Raw genomic sequence first — 24372 nt, 5'->3', positions numbered from 1 at the left:
GATTTTCAAATAGGTCATATAGTGATGACACATACACACATTGGGAAATGATTCTGTGCCTATGATGACAAGCATGCAAAGGGAAAAGGGTCAATGTCGAGTTTGGTTTACATCTCCTACACTATAGCCTACTGCACATTATGTTGTATGGTCAGGTCATATAGGGATGGCACATACATTGGGGAAACTGCTCCTTTCCCATTCAGTGACAACACTTTTAGGAAAAGGAGTCAATCTCAAGTTTGGTTTACTTCTCAGTTTTATATGATTTCCATACACCTAATGTAGGTCATATAGGAATGACATACTGTACTGTGAGTGCCTTCGGAGTTCGGTATCCCAAATATGATCGTCAAGTTATCACGACAAGTTACCTTTTGGGTCGCAGTTGGGTGTTTATTCAGTGGAATTATGTGCGTAAAATCAGCTCCATCCATCAAATGCACAATCCCGTTACTTTCACGTGAGGTTCAAGTGGACAGTACTCGACAAAATTGCAATTCTGAGTGTCAGCAACTGAAGTACACGATATGTACCACGTAGGCCTATAGTAGGGGATTACCACCCAGATTTGGTGCCACCTGCAACTTTGAATCACTTATTTCCCGGATTCACGGGAAACGGCTCGTCTTTTCCCGGGATTTGATTCATGTCAGTTCCATTTTTATATTCATTTGCTGAGGAACGAAAAAGGCGAGGGCACCACGCAGCAATACCGGCAATATGCTTGATTATTTCTTAAAACTATAAGTGGTTGGGACAAAAGTGCTCGTCAGAAAAAGTGGTTGTGGCCCGTCCCCGGCAGAAATGACGCCCCTGGTGAGTGGTATAAGAATATGTGTTTGTATTCACATAGGCCTACCTAAGAAGGTTTGTATGGTTTCACTGAACTTTTTTTTTTTTTTCACTTCAATTTTATTTTCCCCTCCCTGACTATTCCTGTGTTATATGTCTCGAAATATCCATGTGGGCATTTGTGTATTTATGTAAGCTACTGGACACCTGAATTTCCCCCTGGGGATCAATAAAGTTACTCTACTCTACTCTACAACTCTAGTGTGATAAAGAACAGTTGTAAACGTTTTATACAAACTTATACAACTTATACAAAGTCAATGTGTGTTTTGTTTTTATAAATAAATGAATGCTGGATATAAGTGTGTTGGCCAAAGCAGACAATTTTGTGCGCATGCACACACACACACACACACACACACACACACACACACACACACACACACACACACACACACACACACACACACACACACACACTGTTGCTCAAAGCACATAAAGGGATGTTCTATTTGTCATTACATTGTTATTACCATTATTTCTGATGCACTGTTATTTGAGGGCCAATAGGCCTATTGCACTGTTTTGCTGTCCTCAACACCACCGGATATTCACATCAGAGCCAGTTTCAACAATAGGTAGCCTATGCAACTACCTAGGGCCACATCAACATATCCCATCTGTTGGGGCTCCCAAACGTCAGGCTGACCATACACTCTAAGAAAATTTCCCTACAAAATAACGGCAGTTACTGGCAATTATATTTACCTGTAATTCTACTGTTATTTCACACCAAAAATCAAATACAGCTCATTGCTGTTTAATGTATCACAGTATATAACATTTTTTCAGCAGCAATTGAACTGTTAAATAACAGTACTCTACAGAAAAATAACAGTACATTTCAGTTAAAAAGTTGAATTGTACTGTGTGATGACAGGCAAATACTGGGTCATAGTTGTATTCATGAATATGGCCATGGCAACTTCCCACCCCACCCATCATTCTCCATAACTGTGGTACCCTGGCCATGTTACCACCCCACCCTCCCATCGTTCACCATGACTGGAGTGCCTTGAGCATGATACTATGGCGCAATGCTGTATTGAGAAAATGGTTTGCGGTGGTCCTTTGAAAGTGTGGGCATGAATAAAATTTCAGAGTATGCAGTGCTATGTTACAATGATAGTGTGCAAGGTGGGCTTTTTACTGTATCTCTTGATGAGCCAATGATGAATATAGCATTGGTAAGTCTTTAAAAAAATATTTTGCACCAAGTAGCACAGCAAACTAGCAGCACTACAAGCTAGCTCTCAAAGCAATGCCTAATTTGCAGCAGGCACATTATATGCAACAATGCCACAAATGATGCCACATACAGCAAGCTTTCACAAAGAGGAAAGTGTGCAAGCATGTAAGCAAGCTTGTAGGCAAGCTTGTAGGCAAACAAGTGCTATGCTGTGCCATGCAGGCCAGCCAGCAGGCAGGCAAGCAACTGAAGTGTTGATAGTCCAGATTTATATACAGGTGCAAGAGTACCATGTGACCAGAGTCATCAGGCCCTTGGCAGGTGACGCCCGTAATTGAATAATGGCATAACAGCCCTACTCAGGTGAGGCTAGGCACTGATTAGCAGATTGGTTTAGATGGGGCTGCTTGTTGCAAGAGTGTTACAAGTTCTTAAAATGTTTCAGCCATTCACACTTTCATCACTATCAAAATGCATGTGCTACTCACACTTTGCTGCATCAAGCACTTTTTAAGTATTGTAGTTTCCTTAGAAATTGTTTCATCATGCTTGATAGTATCAGATAATCTTTAACCAGTCAGAATGACTTCAGTTCTTCAGGTGGTATTGAAGTTTGATGGTGATCACAGACAAGTGGAGGATGAATGGGTTTCAATGGTGCTGCCTAAAATAACTTGTTATTTTCTAGAGATGCACCGGATCCGGTTCCGGTTCCGGTTCCGGATCCGGATCCGTCAGGATAATAGAGTTTTTCACAGGGTCCGGGTCCGGCAGGATCTTAAGCAGTGGATCCGGTATCCGGCATGTTACCTAAAAATCAGGGTCTGGTGCATGTCTAGCCTAGGCTTTTCAGTCTTTCACAACCCCAATCACTGCATGGAGTGAAATCCCTTTGGAAGCGGCTATTGCAGGCAGTGTGGCAATAAGCCAATGAGTCTAAAAAATAGTTTGCGCCAACGTAATAAAAAGGGCCCACGTGTGCGAGTAGACTATATGTTTCAACCCTTTTGTAGGATCCGGTATCCGGATCCGGCAGGATCTTATTCAGTGGATCTGGTATCCGGCAGGATCCTAAAAATCAGGATCCGGTGCATCTCTAGTTTTTTTCCACAACGGCGAATACTGCTATTGTGCAGTACTTACTGTTTATGCTCAATATGTGACTCAAAGTAATATTTTCACAGTAGTTGTCTGTTTTTTCGAAAAACAGTAGAATGCTGTTGCAGAATTGCCGTAAATAAACAGCTATTTGTTACAGTGTAGTTAATACCACCATGTCTCAAAAATGGTAGAACGCTGCTGATCCGCACTGTACGTATTAATGTCTGTGACATTAGAACAGAATATTCAAGGGTAGCGCTGGAGATACGGCAACTACAATTACATCTTTTAGTCTTGTCACACTGTGATAATTTTGCAAAGCTCTCGCAGTGTGGGCCCAAAGCAATATGACTAAACCAGTGTTGCCAGATTGGGTGGTTTCCCGCCCAATTAGGCTGCTCAAGATGGCCGTCTGCAGGTAAAAATGGGGAAAAAGGGCATTTGGGTTTTACTAGAAATGTATGGCCATAGAAATCAATACAATTAGTTCAAATTGGGTGGGATTTAGCGCTTCAAGGCGGGTTTTGAGCATTTTGGGGGGACTGGAAATTATCTGTCACATCTGGCAACCCTGCATTGAATGAAGAAAAGTGAAAAGAACAAGCTGCTGTTTTTCCCCCGACTCCTCAACAGTGGATATGCTAACATGTTGGCCAGCACTCAATACTTGCCCATATTTGGCCTGGCCGACCCTGACGCACACACACACACACACTCACACACACACACACACACACACACACACACACACACACACACTCACACACACACACACACACACACACACACACACACACACACACACACACACACACACACACACACACACACACACACACACACACAAACTCCCAACTGAGCATGCAGTACTTGGGACTCTCAAGTCCGATCACACAGCGCTGAGTTCCAGTCCTCTGCAACACACAGGGATTCATCCAATTGGCATTATACATACGCTGTAGCTGTAAGTAAGCTTATAACATCTCAAATATACTGTAGATGGTGAAATGGTCAGCTTGTAATTGTCGACTACCCAGGTGAAAAAGTGGTTCAATTTAGTACAATAAAAGCATGACTGAAGTGTACTTAGCATGTTCAAAGTGCACTTGTGCTTTTTGTGCTAAGAAAAAGTATGTTTACAATATGCTTATTTAAAGTGTACTTAAAATTAGATGTAATTAAGTTGCTCTCAAAGAAAGTACACTTAGCGAACCATACTTCAAGTGGACTTCGAAGATGTTTGGCTAAAGTGTATTTAGAGGAATATACTAATAGTGTTCTAATAGTGAACTTACTAAAAGTGTATTTTTTAATAACATATTGCAATTGTACTTTTTTAAAGTGCAATATGATTACACTTCACCCAAATGTCTTTGAAGTGTGATTTTCTATAGTGCGCTTTAAAGTAAATCGTTTTAACATATTGCAAGTACACTTTTTCTAAGTGCACCATGATTGTACTTCACCCAAATATCTTCAAAGTGTGCTTATGTCACAGGTGGGGCGCGCGTTTGCTGGCCGCGCCCACTTTGATACTACTACCCTGGGAGTTCACTGCACAACACCAAAAACCAAGACACAAGTTCCAGTTTTCGTTCTATTTATTTACCACCACTGGATTAAAAGTCAAAGGGGTAGGCCTAGTTGTCTCTGTCCATTACCCACGGGGGAACCCACCCACGCCCAAGTCTGAAGTCTCCAATGGAATGCTTGGACAGTCCAGCCACCAAGTCCATCCGTGCGGGGGTTGCGAGGTGAATTACACTGCAACGGGGGCATGGCACACACGTTCAATCGGGAGCAGCTGGCGGAGAAGCGATGGGAGTTCTTCTGCGTAGGCCCGGAATAGCTGGTTGGTCTTCAGCAGTCTTGGGTGCGAGCGAGAGGAAAAGAAAGAGAAAGAGAAAGAGAAAGAGAGAGAGAGAGACGCACTCACGGGGGCCACAGTAACCAGGCGAATACGAGTCACTCATCTTCACGGTGGGGTGCATGTCCGTCTCACCCCTTTCCATCGAGGCAGGTTCACCTGGCCGTCACTCTGATTGCGGACTCCTTCTGGGCACTATGCCAGTCGCGCTCTCCTCCGAGCTGCCAGTTTGCCTTCTGATCCATAGGATCGCGTCCACTTCTCATCCAACTTCTCGTCCCTTTCGCCTGGCTCTGTCCGGTTACCGGTGTCCGACGTCTCCCATCTTGCCGCTCCACTCTCGCCTCTCTCTCTCCCCTCAGGATGGCATTCTCGCAGTCATCTCTCCTTGCGGCTTCCTCCTCACAGTCTAGTTTCTTGCCGTTTAAAACTCTGCTCACCAACCCACGTGCACCAATCACCTCCATCCTCCTCACCTGCGCTCCATTATCCTAATCATGCTCCAGGTGCATTACATTGGGAATGAATGACATCTAGTTTTCGGTTCACTTGGGCATCAATTGTCACCCTGTGACACTTACACAAAGTGCATTTACCCATAATGCACCATCATGCATGTCCCATCATGCAATGCACTTCTTGGAGGTACATTTCTCAAACAGAAAGCCATTCATCCTGAAGGAATAATTTGGTTTGCATGAAAATATTACTCATTGTTATATTCTGTGTTTATTGTAGGGGTTTTTAAAATTTAAAGTGGTACACAAAAAATGACCATGTTCCCACCGTCATTATGATGGTCACGTATATGTTCTGGTATATATAGGCTCACACTTCCCTCAATGTAATGGTTGGAGGTAAGTTGGAACTAGTTGTTCAAGCAATGAATGCAGTGTCACTATTAATCATCAATCCAAGTGATCAATTGCAGGAAGGTGGAGCAAGACTGAAAGAAAGTGAAACGTGTACCTGAAATCTCTGTAACAATGCAATGATTGTAAATGTCAGTCACGCTAGGCATGTATACTGTAGCACTACTGTGACTGTGGTTGTGTGTAATGTACAGGCTCTGAGAACCAGCATGGATTGTTATATTACATTTATATTATTTCATGTACTTGGAAGTGTACTGTAAATACACTTCAAGCATACCTGTTATATATTTACAATACTTCATATGATATACTTTTTACAGACTTAAAATGTTCCAATGTAGTCCAAAGAAGCATGAAGTTAATATACTTTTATTGAACTTCTAGTAACAATAAAATGTTATAGAAGTGTACTCAAGCACACTCTTAATGTCATACGAATGCATGAAAAGCGTGTTTGGAGCATACTTTCAAAAGTATGCTTGTAGTGCACTTAAAGTTGTCCAAAAGCGGTGCCAATTTAGCATCCTCAGTGTGCTGCAAGTGTGCTGACGTACTGCTTTAGTAGTGCTTCAGCGCACTAATAGTGCAATGAAGCGCACTTTAAATCGCCGAAAATAGTACACTTTGTACTAAGTACGGTCAAAAAAAGTACACTTTAAGTATATGGGTTTTTCACCTGGGTAATCATGCTGTGAGATGTTATTAGACTAAAACATACAGGGTGATCTGAAGCTGAATAATGAAAGAAAAGGTTTTTCTTTAAAAGGAAGGCCTGTTGTGTGGTGTGTGTGTGTGTGTGTGTGTGTGTGTGTGTGTGTGTGTGTGTGTGTGTGTGTGTGTGTGTGTGTGTGTGTGTGTGTGCCTACTCTAAAAGCCACTTGCCATTTACACTGATTGTTCTGTGTATTTCCTGTGTACTTTGTATCTGCTGTGTTGTGTGCTATGATTACGTGTGCTATGACGACGTCAATATGATAATATAAAAGTCTATTTAGATGAATGAAATTAAATCGAATAGCATCAATTTAATGTATGTTTTTTTGTGCACTCCACAGACATTATGGACCACAATATGCAATTTGCGAATACAACACTCAACCACAGACCATATGAAGACGCGACACCAGTGTCAGCCTGTATAGTACCAGATCTCAAGTACTTCTACTACACTATCTTCACCCTGAGCATTCTGGGTAATGGCCTGGTGCTATTCGTGCTCATTAAGTTTGAGCGTGCCTGCACTGTCAACAACATCTTATTGTCTAATTTGCTGGCCTCCAACCTGGTCTTCACCTGCACCGTCCCCATCTGGGCTGTCTACCAACGCAGGGAGTTGACCTTCAGCCCTGCCCTGTGCAAGCTGGTTGGTATGGCAACCTACGTGGGGTTCCACAGCTCCGTTCTCTTCCTGACTCTGGTGACCATACATCGTTATCTGGCTGTGGTCCACGCCGTAGCCATGTATAACCAACCCGGCAAGAACCGCTACGCTGTGGTGGCATCAGGTGTGGTGTGGCTCACCTGTGGGCTGGCAGGTGTGGCTCCACTGATCCGCTACAAGGTGAGCAAGCATTCATCCAAGTCATCATAATGATAAGAGCTCAGCTGTAAACAATTGCTTTTCTGTTTTAGAGAATGAACTGGAAAAACTTGCAGCGTGCACTGGAAGACTGCACTGTAACAAATAGCTGTTTATTTACGGCAATTCTGCAACAGCATTCTACTGTTTTTTGAAAAAACAGACAACTACTGTGAAAATATTACTTTGAGTCACATATTGAGCATAAACAGTAAGTACTGCACAATAGCAGTATTCGCCGTTGTGGAAAAAACTAGAGATGCACCGGATCCTGATTTTTAGGATCCTGCCGGATACCAGATCCACTGCTTAAGATCCTGCCGGATCCGGAACCGGATACCGGATCCTACAAAAGGGTTGAAACATATAGTCTACTCGCACACGTGGGCCCTTTTTATTACGTTGGTGCAAACTATTTTTTAGACTCATTGGCTTATTGCCACACTGCCTGCAATAGCCGCTTCCAAAGGGATTTCACTCCATGCAGTGATTGGGGTTGTGAAAGACTGAAAAGCCTAGGCTAGACATGCACCAGACCCTGATTTTTAGGTAACATGCCGGATACCGGATCCACTGCTTAAGATCCTGCCGGACCCGCACCCTGTGAAAAACTCTATTATCCTGACGGATCCGGAACCGGAACCGGATCCGGTGCATCTCTAGAAAATAACAAGTTATTTTAGGCAGCACCATTGAAACCCATTCATCCTCCACTTGTCCGTGATCACCATCAAACTTCAATACCACCTGAAGAACTGAAGTCATTCTGACTGGTTAAAGATTATCTGATACTATCAAGCATGATGAAACAATTTCTAAGGAAACTACAATACTTAAAAAGTGCTTGATGCAGCAAAGTGTGAGTAGCACATGCATTTTGATAGTGATGAAAGTGTGAATGGCTGAAACATTTTAAGAACTTGTAACACTCTTGCAACAAGCAGCCCCATCTAAACCAATCTGCTAATCAGTGCCTGGCCTCACCTGAGTAGGGCTGTTATGCCATTATTCAATTATGGGCGTCACCTGCCAAGGGCCTGATGACTCTGGTCACACGGTACTCTTGCACCTGTATATAAATCTGGACTATCAACACTTCAGTTGCTTGCCTGCCTGCTGGCTGGTCTGCATGGCACAGCATAGCACTTGTTTGCCTACAAGCTTGCCTACAAGCTTGCTTACATGCTTGCACACTTTCCTCTTTGTGAAAGCTTGCTGTATGTGGCATCATTTGTGGCATTGTTGCATATAATGTGCCTGCTGCAAATTAGGCATTGCTTTGAGAGCTAGCTTGTAGTGCTGCTTGTTTGCTGTGCTACTTGGTGCAAAATAATTTTTTAAAGACTGACCAATGCTATATTCATCATTGGCTCATCAAGAGATACAGTAAAAAGCCCACCTTGCACACTATCATTGTAACATAGCACTGCGTACTCTGAAATTTTATTCATGCCCACACTTTCAAAGGACCACCGCAAACCATTTTCTCAATACAGCATTGCGCCATAGTATCATGCTCAAGGCACTCCAGTCATGGTGAACGATGGGAGGGTGGGGTGGTAACATGGCCAGGGTACCACAGTTGTGGAGAATGATGGGTGGGGTGGGAAGTTGCCATGGCCATATTCATGAATACAACTATGACCCAGTATTTGCCTGTTATCACACAGTACAATTCAACTTTTTAACTGAAATGTACTGTTTTTTTCTGTAGAGTACTGTTATTTAACAGTTCAATTGCTGCTGAAAAAATGTTATATACTGTGATACATTAAACAGCAATGAGCTGTATTTGATTTTTGGTGTGAAATAACAGTAGAATTACAGGTAAATATAATTGCCAGTAACTGCCGTTATTTTGCAGGGAAATTTTCTTAGAGTGTGGGTTAGGCTGATTGCTTTGTAGGTTGAGGAAATTAAGAGAAATTGATTTGTATTTTCGTTAAACCAAAACAATATTTCATATGTTGACACATATTTTTGGGACTGATTCCTTTTTCAGTCCTGTCATAGGCCCACAAGAAAATGTTGGACATGTAATTTGTGATTACAATAATTGTAACCTCATTGAATCTTAATAATATTATATAATATATATGATATACTGTATTATATATAAGTTATGTCAGTATTAGAATGGATTTCGTATCATTCAACCTTGGTGAAAAGTAAGTAGCTATTTTTGGATCCTGAACACTTTTAAGCTCCAAAACTAAGGAAGCCCACCTGCTCACAAATTAGCTCTCTTGACTACTGGAACTACTCTTCCAGTCGAGTCATATAACATACATGCAGAAGTGGCATTAGATGAAAAGATAATGCCCAAAATATCTCACATGTACACTCCAGCCTGATCTCCAAAAATTCGGTGCTCCTGGACACGGATGTTAAGGACACGAAATCCGTGTCCAGGAGCACGGATTTTGCCAAAATTCCGTGCTCCTGGACACGGAATTGTTTTCCGTGATGGGCACACGGAAGTGCTTTCTATTGGGAGGGAAAGTAATCTCATCGCCCCCTGCTGGCAACGTTCCAAGCCTCTGCAACAAATGAATGGGTTTTTTCTTTGAAAAATTACATCTCGGCCCTGACGACGAAGTAGAAGTAGTGGCAGTCATATTACAGGCATGTTGGCCCATTTTATCGAATCAGGTGGTAAAATGTTCGTTTTTTCACTGATCTGAACTGATTTTAATATTCTTTAAAAAGCTAATACAGAACTACACTGACTGGCATGTGTGACGTGTTTACTCCATGTAATTAGCATAGCCAAATTAGCATAGCCAAACATGAGCCAGAGAGGTGGTTACTCGTCACCACAGAAGCCATCATATCTACTAGAGAAGTTAAAACCAAACCAAAATGATCGCGTGTATATATGTGTAATAACAAGACAATGTGGAACTCACAGGATTACAAGAATGTGAAGATATGCGAAGAACTTGCGTTCATTCGCGTTCATTTGCGTTCATCTGTTTCTCTGTGTTGTCAACGAGGCGCGAAGCACAGCATGCTGGGAGCTGTAGTCCGTTTCCGACCAGATTGGCACAATTTCTATTTTTCTTAAAAGGGCAAAAAATGACTTAAAATTTTCACAGGTAGTAGTTCATCCTATTGTGTACGCTGAAAAATGTGTCTGGTGTTATAGTTCCTAGTCATATCTTTGTGGGATTTTTTTAAAAACTCGTCTATGGGAGTTTCAATAGGATCGCCCTGGTGTTTGGAACGTAACCGCTAGGATCGCTGTTTTCCACTTTCCCTCCCAATTGGCTATTACCACAGCACTGTGTAACTATCATTAGAAAATACATGCCAAATGCTAATCCTAAACAAAATAATGCTATAGCAATTTAAGTTGTGCCCTGACCAAAACATCCCCTAACCTTAACCTGTCATTAAAGACATATTTTTGAGAAATAACTTTTCCAGTTGGTTGCTAGGCTATCAAATTCATATAATGAATGAAAGAAAACTAGCTGTGCCCAGACCAAAACAATCCCTAACCCTAACCTGTCAGTAGGAAATGTTTTTTTTTTTTAGAAAAAATATTTGAAATTAGAAAAATCCTGAGAAAACACAAGACTGTGGAAACATAGAGCTGTGGGAGTAGCCTACAGAGAGAGCACTTCTCTGTGTCCATCACGGAAAACAATTCCGTGTCCAGGAGCACGGAAAACAATTCCGTGTCCAGGAGCACGGAATTTTGGCAAAATCTGTGCTCCTGGACACGGATTTTGTGCCCTTAACATCTGTGTCTAGGACCACGGAATTTTTGGAGATCATGTTGCTACACTCGGAGGACTGAGTCCTCTTTATTTAGGTCAGATACTAAAACAACCTGACTCCATACATATCAACTGAGCAGCAGAGAGACCACAAGTACCATGTGAAGCACAACATCTAAGACAACTTGACTGCATTTCCTCACTGAAAATGCTGGAGTATGCTTGCCCTTCAAGCATATGCTGCCCTTCATGCATGCATTGCTCTTCATACATGAGTTGTCCTCCAAGCATAATACACTGCCCTTCATGCATGCACAACACACACACACACACACACACACACACACACACACACACACACACACACACACACACACACACACACACACACAGACAGACAGACAGACAGACAGACACACACACGCATTACTTTTCCTTATTTTAGCACCCCCTTGAGGCCATTCAGTGCCAATTTTGATTGGCTCCTGTGTGCAGACGGTTCGATCAATTGGGCCAGAAATGTAAGGGTTGATGCATCTTAGTGTGATGATTGCCTGATGTCTGTTACAAATTGGACACAAATTGTGGGCAGAGCACTATTTTTTTTGAGAATCAAAATAAAATACCAAGGATTCTTGGGATGTTTTTGTAAATCTGACCTACGGTTCAAAAGTTAGAATTTTGCTGCTGGTGGCGCTAGAGAGTTTGAGGTGCTCTGAACATTTTGCCATTCAAACGGACAGTCTACCTCAAACAGTTCAGCTGAATAGGACCATTGCAGAATAAAAATGATCATATACGATCAGATAACAATACCGGTAGTATTCTTTCCCCTTGGATAACCAATGAATGAACCAACATATCAATACACAACTGAACACCGACAAGGAAAGTGAAATATTCATGCACCCATGAGTGCTAAGACTACTACTGTATATATTGCCATACGATGATTCCAAATCCCTAATGACTCCCTCAGAAATCTCAATGATCTAATATATTGTAATTTTCTCTATTGTTCTATTTGCTTCAAGGTGTACAGACACTGGGAGAGCGGCTGGGTGTGTGTGGATGAGCAGGATCCCTCCTGGATGCTGTTTAACGTATACCTGCACTTCGTGGCCTTCTTCTTGCTCCCTCTGCTGGTGGTGGTATACTGCTACGTGCGGATCATCATAACATTGGTGTCTGAACAGATCAGTGGCAAAAACCGTAGCCTGCGTGTCGTTTTTGTCATCCTTCTTCTCTTCTTCTCCTGCTGGACGCCACGTAGCGTCATGCACTTGGTGACGCTACACACACACTATGACTGCAACAATTCCGTGGACTATGCCAACTACGTCACCAACAACATCGCCTGGGTCTACTTCAGCATCAACCCCGTCTTTTACGCTTTTCTTGGACGCAAGTTCAAGAACTACATGTGTGAGCTCATTGGCAGTTCTATTAAGTGCCCACCTGTCTGTCGCGGCCATGAGTTGGTCACAGTCCCATCGCAGCCATCACAGCTCAGGTAACCAGGTCACTGCAGGGATGGATTTGACCAGGGATGGATTTTTACTCTCTGTAAAAATTATACACATACATGTAAGATCCCCATTAAACATATGGAGGCTCTGCAATTTGTTACTGCGGGGCAACCTCTAAAAGTCCTCTGAGCGATTCTCTGAAAAACCCTTGAGCCTTCTCCAAAAGCAAATTTATAGCTTTATTGTTTCTCAGGGTGTCTGTAACACATATTTCAAATTAATATCATGAACGCTCTTTCAGAGTTTGACTTTGGCCAATACTTTGAGAATCTTGGGATCGGAAGGTCTCTGAAGGTTTGAATCTGTCTGTGAACAGTCATCCAGGTCATGTGAAACGAGGAGTTTAAATATAAGCAACTCCCTGAGAACCCAATGACTTGACTGGAATTAAAGGCCAAGAAGTTGTTTCTTAAAATAAAAGCAATATCAATCGTAGCCCCTTAATGCACGCCGTACCTCCAGTGGCACGCTGTAATAGTCATTGAAATGTAACTACCATAGCACTACAATACTATGACACAACACAGGCCCTTTAGAAATGCACCACAACTTGGTCATTACCATACTGGTAACAACAAATGTATTAAGCCGCGTCTATTTTCTTCTAATTGTATAACAATACAAATTATTTGAAGACCAGAGCAAATAGAAATATTCTATAGAAGGACTTGTCTATTACATGCTTTTATTTTCCACTCATCCCGCCTGCCTTGCTTGTTGGCCTCTGTGGATTATCTGATTGCTTGCACATGTCTGTGTTTATGGGTAAACCGTTTATGTATCCTTCCATGTGCCTTGGCTGTCTCTAAAGCCTGCTCGTTTGCCTCCTCTGTTTGTTTGTGTCATACCTCATTTTGGCCAGGACTCTGTTGCAGAAAATATTTTTATATCCCAATGGGACCTTCCTGGTTAAATAAAGGTCAAATAAAAATATCATTAACCCTGTGCTTGTTGAACACTTTGCAAAAACAGAAAGCAGATACCACGTCGTTACAGATACTATGGTCAGGTCATTGAAGGATGACACATACGTAGGCCTACATTGGAAATCTACTCAGGGCCTCAGTGACAGAACCTGCAGACAACAGAGGACGTGTCAAAGTCAAGTTTATGTTGCTTCTCTTTTGTGTTCTTTTACCCCTTGTAAATGTTTTTTATTTCTCTTTCATGGCTGTGTTAAAGAATCCATTTTGTTCTGCTACATCCACATTGGTTATAGCAGTGCAACATGGTAAATAACCATTGTATTGAATGATATGTGTAGTGGTAAACAAAAAAACAGTTGTAAGCTTGTATTGTACAAAGTCATGTGTGTTTTATTTTGTACATAAATAAATTAATGTTGGTCATGTGTGTGTCCTAGTTTCCTAGGCTCATGGATGGTGTTAATGTGCATAGGTTTGGTTTATGTACAGTGGGAAAAGGGATGGATTGGGGGAAAATAGGGGTCTTACACACCAGGGCGGTAAAGCCTCGCAGAACGGCCACGTTTTTTACCAGTGTCGGTGAAAATACATTGAAACATATTTGTCCTTACACACCAACCAGCGGTAGTCGAGCGTCAGCGGCGCGGGAGCCGGCTCCGCGCCGCACTGCATTTGGAAAATAGAACTCGAGCGTATTTTTCACGCTGGCGGCCGGTGGTGTCTCATTCAAATGAATGGCAAAGTAGTATGCTAGCTTTGACTGTGGGGAGAGATTTGAACAGGACCGGCCGCGCACGCCGACGCTGTCAGTGTAGTCTGGTCGTGACTTCATGAACCCGGAAATGTTGAGTACCCTAAAGTTTTATTGCAGAAATGTCATATAGGTCAAATGAAGGGGATTTAACTTGGTTGCCCAAAGTTGCACTTCGGGCAATTTGCATAATTAGCATAAATATATTGTTAAGGCAATGACTACTTCTGGTGAATAGGCTTGAAAAATTGAATTGTAGATATCACCTTGAAACTTGCTATTTGGGAACTGTTGTAATGCATTTACTTTTAACTGTCAAAACTCAATATGATGAAATCAATAGGGGTGAAAGGGAGCTGTTCGTCATCTGCTACTGTATATTCCCCAGGCACTCCTAAAGAACTTCCCTTCCGACTCTCTTCCCATCACAATCTGTGGACAACACATGCGTCTGCACTAAAACAAGACCCATATTTGGACTGATTGGCCCACATGGTCATGCACGCACACACACAAACACACTCTCACTCTCTCCCTCCCACTGCTCCAGCAGTCCTTAAGAGGCTCATCTCCGATCACACAGTGCTGAGACTGGCTCCTCTTCATCACCCTGGCTTATCCTTCCCTCCCATGACTGGCATTACAGTTGTAAGTAAGCTTATAATAACATATAAACTGTTGATTTTAGCATATAAATTGTGAAACTGAATTGATTGAGTAATTTGATGTGAGATGTTACAGTGGTATCAGTAAGCTTGTGGCACCCTTTTGGAAAAATGAAGGTATGCTATTAATATGAAGTATAGCTCACCGTTGCAGGACAAACTTGTTTTCATGATTTTGTAAGTCCTTCAGTAACACAGACAGATAAAATGTTATTTATCATACATAATAGCAGACTACACGTGTCCGAAGTTCTGTCTTGGAGAGTGGCAATATCAGGGACTCTGAACAACTCTTTGCTGACTTCAAAGTAATATAATTCATTACAGAGGACGGTACTTTGTACACAAAGTTATCTGGAAATCATGGACAATGTTTCTCCACAGCCGCAAATAGAAAGCCGCAGGGATGAATTGCATGGGAAGCCAAGGCAATGGTCTTTGTGAAAGGAAAATGTGTTTTTTTTTGTTTGTTTTTTCCAAAAAATGTTAACAAGTAGTGGGTAAAGGATGGTAAGAATGGTAACAGGCACACTAGAGAACACCTTCATAAAACTACAAGAACAGCTGCTGATAGTGCAACCTTGTAAAGGGTCCTTCAGCGTATACTTTTCACAAGGCAAACCTTCATTGGATGGTGGACGCATGAAAAGGCTTTCCTATGTATTCATCAGAAATAAATTGTATGACTTTTGCAAAAAAGTACATCTCGACAAGCTAAAATCATTTTGGGAAATCATACTGCGGTCAGATGAGACTGAGCTAGAGTTATTTGACCGTAGCAATGGGAGGGGTACATGGCAAAAACAATGCAGACTAAATTCTGTGACATCTGGCATTAAGCACACCCTGTTGTGTTGATGGCCTTGCTATGCCCCCCCCAATTTCAGCAGATTTTTCAAAATGTTCAATTGTCAGTCACAAAGTTAAAGCTGAACAGAGTTGAAGTTTCCAGCTGGACAGTGATTAACATTCACCAAGGAGTTCATGCCAAAGATTAAGTACAATGTCAAGTTCATGTAAAATAACAAGTACAATGTCTTTAAATGGTCATACCAATCTTGCTATCATTGAAAATGTATGAATTTATTTCAGGCTGTCAATAGAAGATAACAGTAACCTGACTGAATTAGAGGTGTCCTGGGTAAAATAATTGGCCACTAGTCAGTAGTACCAGACCCTTAGGACTGTCAATGACCACCGAAGGAGTCGCTACGCTGTGGCGGCTTCATGTGTGGTGTGGCTCACCAGTGGACTTGCAGGCGTGGGCCCAATACTTCGCTACCAGGTGAGAAAGCACTGGGTGGTTTCTTGATTTGTATGTGCCAGGATGCACAGTATAAGTTAGTTGTCCCAAAGTATTTGACATTTATTTTTGCAGCATTGGCCACTAGTCAGTAGTACCAGACTGTTAGGACTGTCACAGTCCTAACAGTCTGGTACTACTGACTAGTGGCCAATTATTTTATCCAGAACACCTCTAATTCAGTCAGGTTACTGTTATCTTCTATAGACAGCCTGAAATAAATTCATACATTTTCAATGATAGCAAGATTGGTATGACCATTTAAAGACATTGTACTTGTTATTTTACATGAACTCGACATTGTACTTGTTCTTTGGGATGAACTCCTTGTTGAGGTTAGCTCTACTTCATATTAATGGTATACCTTCTTGGGACGCCCACATTTATGCACAAGTCTATTTTGTTAAAATTGTTTCTTTTACACCTATTGAAATTATTTCACAGCTGAAATGTTTCTTTTTCCCAATGCAGGTATGCATATGGTATATATTGAAATGAAGTGTCTGCTTCAAAAGCTTGGGAGATGAGAGATACAGTAAATCCATGTAATAATTTTCCAAAAGGGTGCCCAAACTTACTCATACCATTGTATTAGACTAACACACACACTATGTGGTCTGTGCAGATCTGAATAATGGTCTTTACATGTAACTATTACATCAGATTAATCAAATCTTAACTTGTGTTTTTTTGTGCACTCCACAGATGGATTAGATGACAATCAGGCATCCGCATGAAAATATCATGATGAACGGTGAAGAGTTCTTTGGTAATACAACATTTGACTCTGGTTCACACATCAGCTTAACAACGCTATCGTATGAATACGACAGTGGACCACCAGCGACTGCCTGTGTAAAAACAGATGTCCGTGATTTCTCAAGAGTGTTCCTGCCGCAGTTCTACTTCATCATCTTCACCCTGAGCCTTCTGGGTAATGGCCTGGTGCTGTTTGTGGTCGTCAAGTTTGAGCGGGTCTGCACCGTCACCAACATCTTCCTGGTAAACCTGGTGGGTTCCAACCTTGTATTCACCTGCGTGCTTCCCTTCTGGGCTGCCTACCACCGTCACGAGTGGACGTTTGGTCCCGCCCTCTGCAAGCTGGTGGGCACGGCAACCTACGTGGGGTTCCACAGCTCTGTTCTCTTCCTGACTCTGGTGACCATCGACCGTTACCTGGTTGTTGTTCATGCCTTGGCCATCAGTCACCACCGCAGGAGTCGCTACGCTGTGGCGGCTTCATGTGTGGTGTGGCTCACCTGTGGACTTGCAGGCGTGGGCCCAATACTTCGCTACCAGGTGAGAATGCACTGGGTGGTTTCTTGATTTGTATGTGCCAGGATGTACAGTATAAGTTCTCCCAAAGTATTTGACATTTACATCAATTTTGCAGCATTGTGGGTGATTCTTAGACATTGTTGTATTACAAATAAAAGGTCATGTGCAGTTAGTAGGCTATGTGCAGAGAGGCGTGATCCGCCCTGTTGCATTCCAAACTTGACCAATTTTAACTTTTTAGTCAAAATATCACAGTGAAACGCCCTTAAACAAGCCCAAAAAACCCAATAGGACATGTATATGTCTCCTATTCTCTGGATGAGATGAGGGAGTAATCTCTATGGGAGAAGCCCATTGGGTGTTCGACCTGACGAAGATTTCTTTAATTACTCCTTATTGGCGCGCGCTGTGTTGAGGGCGGGACTCCCACTTTGTCAAAACCATCTGTTTTGGTACGCTCTCTTCGGATGGCGCAAGAAGGGTGTTCTGTAGAGATTGCTCCCTCAGCTCATTCAGAGAACCGGAATATATACATGTCCTATTGTTCTCTTTCATGGACTCGGTCACCATCTCTATGGGAGCCTTACAATTACTTCGGATTGCACTTCGACCTCATTAGGTAGGACTATCTTGCCACGTTGGTCACACCAGCGTTTAAAGATAGCTCAATTTAGGTAATACAGGGACCTCGTGGAGTCAGCTCTCGCTCCCTGGATAGTCATAATGACATTACAGTATGCCTCATAAGTGAGTACACCCCTCACATTTTTGCAGATTTGTAAGGCCCCCTGAATGGACAGTGCCCCCTTCACCCTACTGACAGCCAGTGGACGTGCCAAGAACCCTGTGTGCCAGAGGCAACATGGTCACATCCAACCATTAGAACCGGACAAAGGTAGAGGGGATGGCCTAGCCAGCCGCCCTGCACACCTCAGAGAATGCAGCACTTCTAAAGGGGGACCATGATGTGGAGACCGCTATAGTAAAATATGCTATAACCTGAGGAGGGGGTTGGAGCCCCTTGGACTTATATGCCAGCGCAATGGCTTGAACCAACCATTTGGAAAGCCTCTGTTTCGATAGCGCAAGCCCTTTGGAGGGGTTGGCAAACACACAAACAATTGCTCAGTCTTCCTAAAACCTCTTGGAGAGGCTCGAAGGGGGACTCGTACAACGCTTCCAGTACCAGGGAGATATCCCACAGGGGCCATCGTCTGCCGTGATACCGGACGTAGGCGTCTGGCACCTTTCATAAACCGGCACACTAACGGAAGACTTCCTATCTCGCCACGTTGGTCACACCAGCGTTTGAAGATAGCTCAATTTAGGTAATACTGTATGCGGAAGTCCAGACCCATTCAGGTTCATGCTTTCCCTTGCTGAGCCCATGGAAGCATGGGGCCCCAGGGCTGCAGGGGGCAAAGGCCTGGCCCCTACGGATAAGTCACCCTCACCTAGGGGGCTCATCGGGGGTAAGGGTAAGACACCGTCATCCCGTCGCGAAAAGGGAGAATTGGGCAGAATCGACGGAATTGCATAAGGCGCATTGCACAATGCATTTGGAGAGTGGGCCCGCCCGCGGCACATTACTCGGAACTGTTGGAGACTCAGAGTGCGTCTGTGGCGTATTAGGCGGCATGTCTGAAGACTCCAAGCACGCAGCATTTGGGGGCAATGTTGCTAGAGTAAAAACCACTTTTCCTCGGTCGAGACAGTACTTTTCCGTCGACATTGGGCGCACAGCGAAGTTGCACACCAAGCACTTCTTGCTGGACAGTTAAACCCAGTCGGTGAAGCAGTCAGCCGAAGAGAGTGAAATGTGATGTTTTTTGCCCAAAACAGATGGTTTTGACAAAGTGGGAGTCCCGCCCTCAACCCAGCACGCTTCAATCTGGAGTGCTGAAAGACAGTCTTCGTCAGGTCGAACAGCCAATGAGTGTCTCCCATAGAGAAGGTGACCGAGTCCCTGAAAGAGAACTACCTTCACTGGTCAAGTAACAAAACACTTAACATTCAAATCGAGACAAAGAAAAGTCTCCAATTTCACACAAAGTATAACAAAAAGCTTTTTTCTCAAGGTAAACATATTATTTCAAATATGGAAGCAGCAGCTGCGGCAGCTTTTGATGGTTTCAAGCGGACTACAATGGTGAGGAGATACAATGGTGTTGACATTGGGAGCAGACAAACACCTGGATAAACATGCTTACACAGTACTCTGTGTGGAAATGCTAAATTCTCTGTGTCTCTGAATGTTAACGGCGAAGTAAGGAGGTTTTTTTTTTAGATTATTTAAGGATGTGAAAACGCATGAGCTTTGAGCTTGCAGTACTGCGCTGTCTTTCTAGCACTTGCAGCATTCTTGAAAAAAAAATACGAATGCAGTGCTCTGTTGCTTAGAAAGGCTGATCACGGCACATACTGAGTATGACACTTTAAAAGGATACCCCAGGCAAAATTGAGTAGATTTAAGTGGCTACGCTATGCTGACGTCTGGTGCTTTAACATAGCTTATCATAGTCTCTGTAATATAGTATTGGCATTTCAAAATTACTTGTTTCCATTTTCAGACAGTATCTGTCATAGTGTAATGTGTCATATACAGTAGCAATATGTAGGCCTATTGAGATACAGCTGGGACTGATCTTCCGATTCAGTCATAGGTCCAAAAGGAAAGGTTGATATAATGTTTGGGAACTACTTCACTGATGGCTTTCTTACAAGCTCAAGTACTGTGTTCATGTCAAGTATCGTGCTCATGTTATTAACTCTCTTGCTTCATCCCTCTGCTACAAGGTCAGCAAACACTGGGAGAACGGCTTGGTGTGTGTGGACGAACAGGATCCATCCTGGAGGCCAATCGACATATACGTGCACTTCGTGGCCTTCTTCTTGATCCCCTTGCTGATAGTGGTGTACTGCTACGTGCGGATCATCATAACAGTGGCGTTTGCGCGCATCAGCAGAAAGCATCGCACCCTGCGGATTGTCTTCTTCATCCTTCTCCTCTTCTTTGCCTGCTGGACGCCGCGCAGCATCATGAAGTTGGTGGCGCTACATACACGACATGATTGCAACGATTCCGTGGACTATGCTAACTACGTCACCAACAACATCGCCTGGCTCTACTTCAGCATCAACCCCGTCTTGTACACCTTCCTCGGACGCAAGTTCCGGGACTACTTGCGTGAGCTCGTGCCTTGTTTGAAGAGCCAACTGTTTGACTGTGGTGGCTCTGAGACTGATCCTAGTTCCCAGACGTGAGTGTGTGATGCACTCTGTAGTTGCATCATATGACATGACATTACATTGTTTTGCATTACATTTAATTGACGCTTTTATCCAGAGTGACTTACAGTTAGTTACAGGGTATTGGTTACAGTAACTGGTGCAATGTGGGGGTTATGTGCATTGATCATGGGCACTTCAGTCATGGATGGAGGTGTAGAGAGAGGGTGGGACAGAAGGCAACATTCCAGATTTTCCTTCATTTTTTCTGTACATTTACATGACTTTTACTGGCACTTTTATTCAAAGCGACTTCAAGCACATAATTTCGGACCACAATGTGCAAGCATGTTGGATACATCAATTTCGTTTGCCCTGCGCCCTGGCAACACAAAGCAGCTAGTGAATGAAACGATATATTTGAACAAAAACAGAGCTCAATCAAAATCAACAGCCGATGTATGTGGACATTGGCATCAGTGTGCAAGATTGTAATTAAAACAGTAAAATCGAATATTGGTTCAATAGGCCTAGTAGGTCAAACTGCATAGGCATACATGGCATCAATAGGCCTAGTAGGCCGAAATGCATACACTGCAACTTGGCAACAAAACGAGTCTATACGTGATTTTTTGTGAAGACTTGAGTGTGTTTGAATGGCATGACACACGGCACACAGACTGGAAGTGTTGTTGGATTCCTGCTAAAACATTACAAAGACTTATGGTGAATCCCATTACACCCCTTAGCCCTACGCCGATTCCCTTTGCCTCCACGTGTAGGCGTAGTGGCATTCCGATTCAATTTCAGACAGATGGGTAGGGGTTCGGCGAAGGGCTTTCATCCCCTCTCTGCAGAGATTTTCCAACACCCCACTGCGATTGCATTTAAAAATGGGCGGCAAACCGCGGCATCCACAACAGCACACTAGATTCGCAATTGTCGGTTTTAAAGTGGTAATAATGATTCCATTGTACTGAGTTTGACATTGTCCTAATGTGTGATGGCCCTTTTCTCCGTGAAACGCACACATTCCGTGATTGTTGAAGGGGCATCCCAATCCATAGGGGTTGCGTTTCAAGCCCTACACCTTGCGGCTTTGTTTGAAAGCACGAGGGGCAAAAGGAAGGCAAAGGGGTAGGGGTGGAGATTAGTAATGGGAAAGGCCCTTAGTATGTGATAGCTGGAATTCATGCGTGTTCATCTCAAAGCCAGTTTATTCATCTAACAGATCAAAAATATAAATGCATAAATGGCCATTAAATTAAGCATTGACAGGGCTCTGGAGTTTCGATCTTACCCTAATCACCAACAGATTAGAACTAGCTATCTTTACCTGTGCTCTTCCTTAAAACGGCTTCCATGAGTGTGTCTGCGTGTACGGCCCAACCTTGAGCCTTTGTCCAGAGTCATGAAAGTAAGAGTTATTTGGGCTAATCCCATTGACCTCCAGGTTCCATTTTTACACAAAGATGGCGGCTCACAGAGGCTTTGACACACAGATCACCATTGACATTCCAAAATAGTTCCAGGAAGTAAGTGTCCAACACAGAAAGTGCAGCAAATGTAAATATAATTCATTTTCATTCATTTTTAAGTCATCTTTGCTATGAAGTGGCTCTGTGTTAGCCCTTAGTGAAAAGAAAGCTTCTGCATAGAATTATTGGACTCTGCATGAATAATGTCACCAACCGATTTTCTGTTCACAACTCTCTGAATTCCACGGCTCTGCCTGTGTCCACCTCACTCATCCTGATGTTTACTTGCCGTGGTCTGTTTCTTGGCCAATCTTCCTGGTTAAAGTATAAACGTAACGACAAGCAGATGGCCAAGCCTCTAATGATGACCTATATTCCTCATGTAGGCCTTTACCTTTCTGTGCCACATTTCTGACCTTTGATATGGTCAGTGTGCAGGTCAGTGTAAAGCTAGTTGTTTTTCCTGCATGCAAACTTAGATACATATAATAATATGAGTCATCAAGCTAATCCCATATGGTTATACTTCCGAGACTAAAAAAAGATTTATTACAACATCTGTGTGCTGGTAGTCGTCCTGGGACACAGAGAGAAAAACACCTACGGCTCAAACACCCACATCTAAACACAATGATGGGGGTTGAGAACATTCCAGGCACACACTCAAGCACGTGCGCACACACACACACACACACACACGCTCATGCTCAGTCAAGATTGTTCTCCGTTGTTGTACCCAAGTGGTGGAACGGTCTCCCAGAGGCAGCAAGACTAAGCACATCTCTTGCAGCCTTCAAGAAACAACTAAAGACCTTCCTCTTTCGAGAGTGTTCTAATGCTTGAGCTGGCCTAACCCCAGGGCAGACTCTTGACATGATGTTTAGTTTAGTTTGTGTGTGTGTTTGTGTGTGTGTGTACTCGTTTACTCTTTATTTACACTTTAATAAAAAAAACAGTGGGGCGGTAACATGGCCAGGGTATGGAGAATGATGGGTGGGAGGAAAGTTGCCATGGCCATATTCATGAATGCAACTATGACCCAGTAATTGCCTGCTATCTCACAGTACATCTTCAACGTTTTAACTGTAGTGTACCGTTATTTTACCTATACTACTGTATAAATATTGTAGAACACTTTTAGTTTAACAATACTAATACTGTGAACGTTCTGTAGAGTACTGTTATTTTAACAGTTCAATTGCTGCTCCAAAATAGTTATATACTGTGGTACATTAAACAGTACTGAGCTGTATTTGATGTTTGGTGTGAAATAACAGTAGAATTACAGGTAAATATAATTGCCAGTAACTCCCGTTATTTTGCAGGGGAAATCTCTTACAGTGTACCTGCATGTTGTACAGTAGTATCAGTGTATAATGTGGAAGAGTCGGTCTGGTTTGTCAGGTCATAATATGGTAAAAGCTCTTTGAATGTGTGTTTTTAATTGTATCAGTGTTGTTGTACATGATTAAGAACTACTGTGATCTTTTAAGTTATGTGTCTGCCTGTCCTTTATAATTATTTTACTTGCCTGACATTTTTACTTTCAGATAGAGAGAGAGAAAGAGAAAGAGAGAGAGACAGAGAGAGAGAGAGAGAGAGAGAGAGAGAGAGAGAGAGAGAGAGAGAGAGAGAGGTGCACAAGGCACTACGTTACATGTGTAATTGGGATTTATTTCCGATAAAGTGTTTCTTGGGGCCCTCATTAAGCCCATTGTGTTGTTTTGCTGTCATCAACACCACCAGATATCCACACATATTAATGTCTGTGACATTAGGGTATTGGTAAGCAGAAGTGGTCCTAGGCATGACCTGATAGGGGAGCAACCCCTAGTTGCATTAAAGGAATTAAGTTAAAGTTGTATTAAAGGGATACTTCTGTGTGATATTGCAGTGTAAAATCAAAATAGAAACATTAAAGTTACACTGTGCAGGAAATGGTCAAAAAGGTACTGCAACTATGCTGCTCATGGAAACTGGGCTGCCTATTGCCAAATTTGATCTTTAGATGAAAGTTTACAAA

The 24372-nt window shown here is 42.8% G+C and overlaps 2 protein-coding genes across 2 annotated transcripts; both read left to right on the top strand.

Annotated features, from left to right (window-relative positions):
• Positions 1-6959: 6959 nt before the first annotated feature.
• Positions 6960-12708, top strand: LOC134456124 (C-C chemokine receptor type 8-like). Its single transcript, XM_063207557.1, has 2 exons — positions 6960-7448; positions 12226-12708. The coding sequence occupies exons 1-2, from the start codon at positions 6960-6962 to the stop codon at positions 12706-12708; spliced, it is 972 nt and encodes a 323-aa protein (XP_063063627.1).
• A 2258-nt stretch (positions 12709-14966) lies between these two features.
• Positions 14967-23841, top strand: LOC134455550 (C-C chemokine receptor type 4-like). The gene is made up of 3 exons (XM_063206688.1): positions 14967-15045; positions 17071-17664; positions 20440-23841. The coding sequence occupies exons 2-3, from the start codon at positions 17080-17082 to the stop codon at positions 20905-20907; spliced, it is 1053 nt and encodes a 350-aa protein (XP_063062758.1). The 5' UTR covers positions 14967-15045; positions 17071-17079; the 3' UTR covers positions 20908-23841.
• Positions 23842-24372: the final 531 nt, after the last annotated feature.

The sequence above is a fragment of the Engraulis encrasicolus genome, chromosome 9 (assembly GCF_034702125.1).
Source record: "Engraulis encrasicolus isolate BLACKSEA-1 chromosome 9, IST_EnEncr_1.0, whole genome shotgun sequence".
In the NCBI taxonomy this organism is placed as follows: domain Eukaryota; kingdom Metazoa; phylum Chordata; class Actinopteri; order Clupeiformes; family Engraulidae; genus Engraulis; species Engraulis encrasicolus.
The sequence above is the reverse complement of the archived record's forward strand: the minus strand, read 5'-3'. Positions and strand labels throughout refer to the sequence as shown.

Coding starts and splice junctions, on each gene's coding strand:
- LOC134456124 (XM_063207557.1), top strand. CDS start 6,960: ATGCAATTTGCGAATACAACACTCAACCACAGACCATATGAAGACGCG. Junction 7,449..12,225: donor CTCCACTGATCCGCTACAAG/GTGAGCAAGCAT, acceptor ATTTGCTTCAAG/GTGTACAGACACTGGGAGAG.
- LOC134455550 (XM_063206688.1), top strand. CDS start 17,080: ATGACAATCAGGCATCCGCATGAAAATATCATGATGAACGGTGAAGAG. Junction 17,665..20,439: donor GCCCAATACTTCGCTACCAG/GTGAGAATGCAC, acceptor CTCTGCTACAAG/GTCAGCAAACACTGGGAGAA.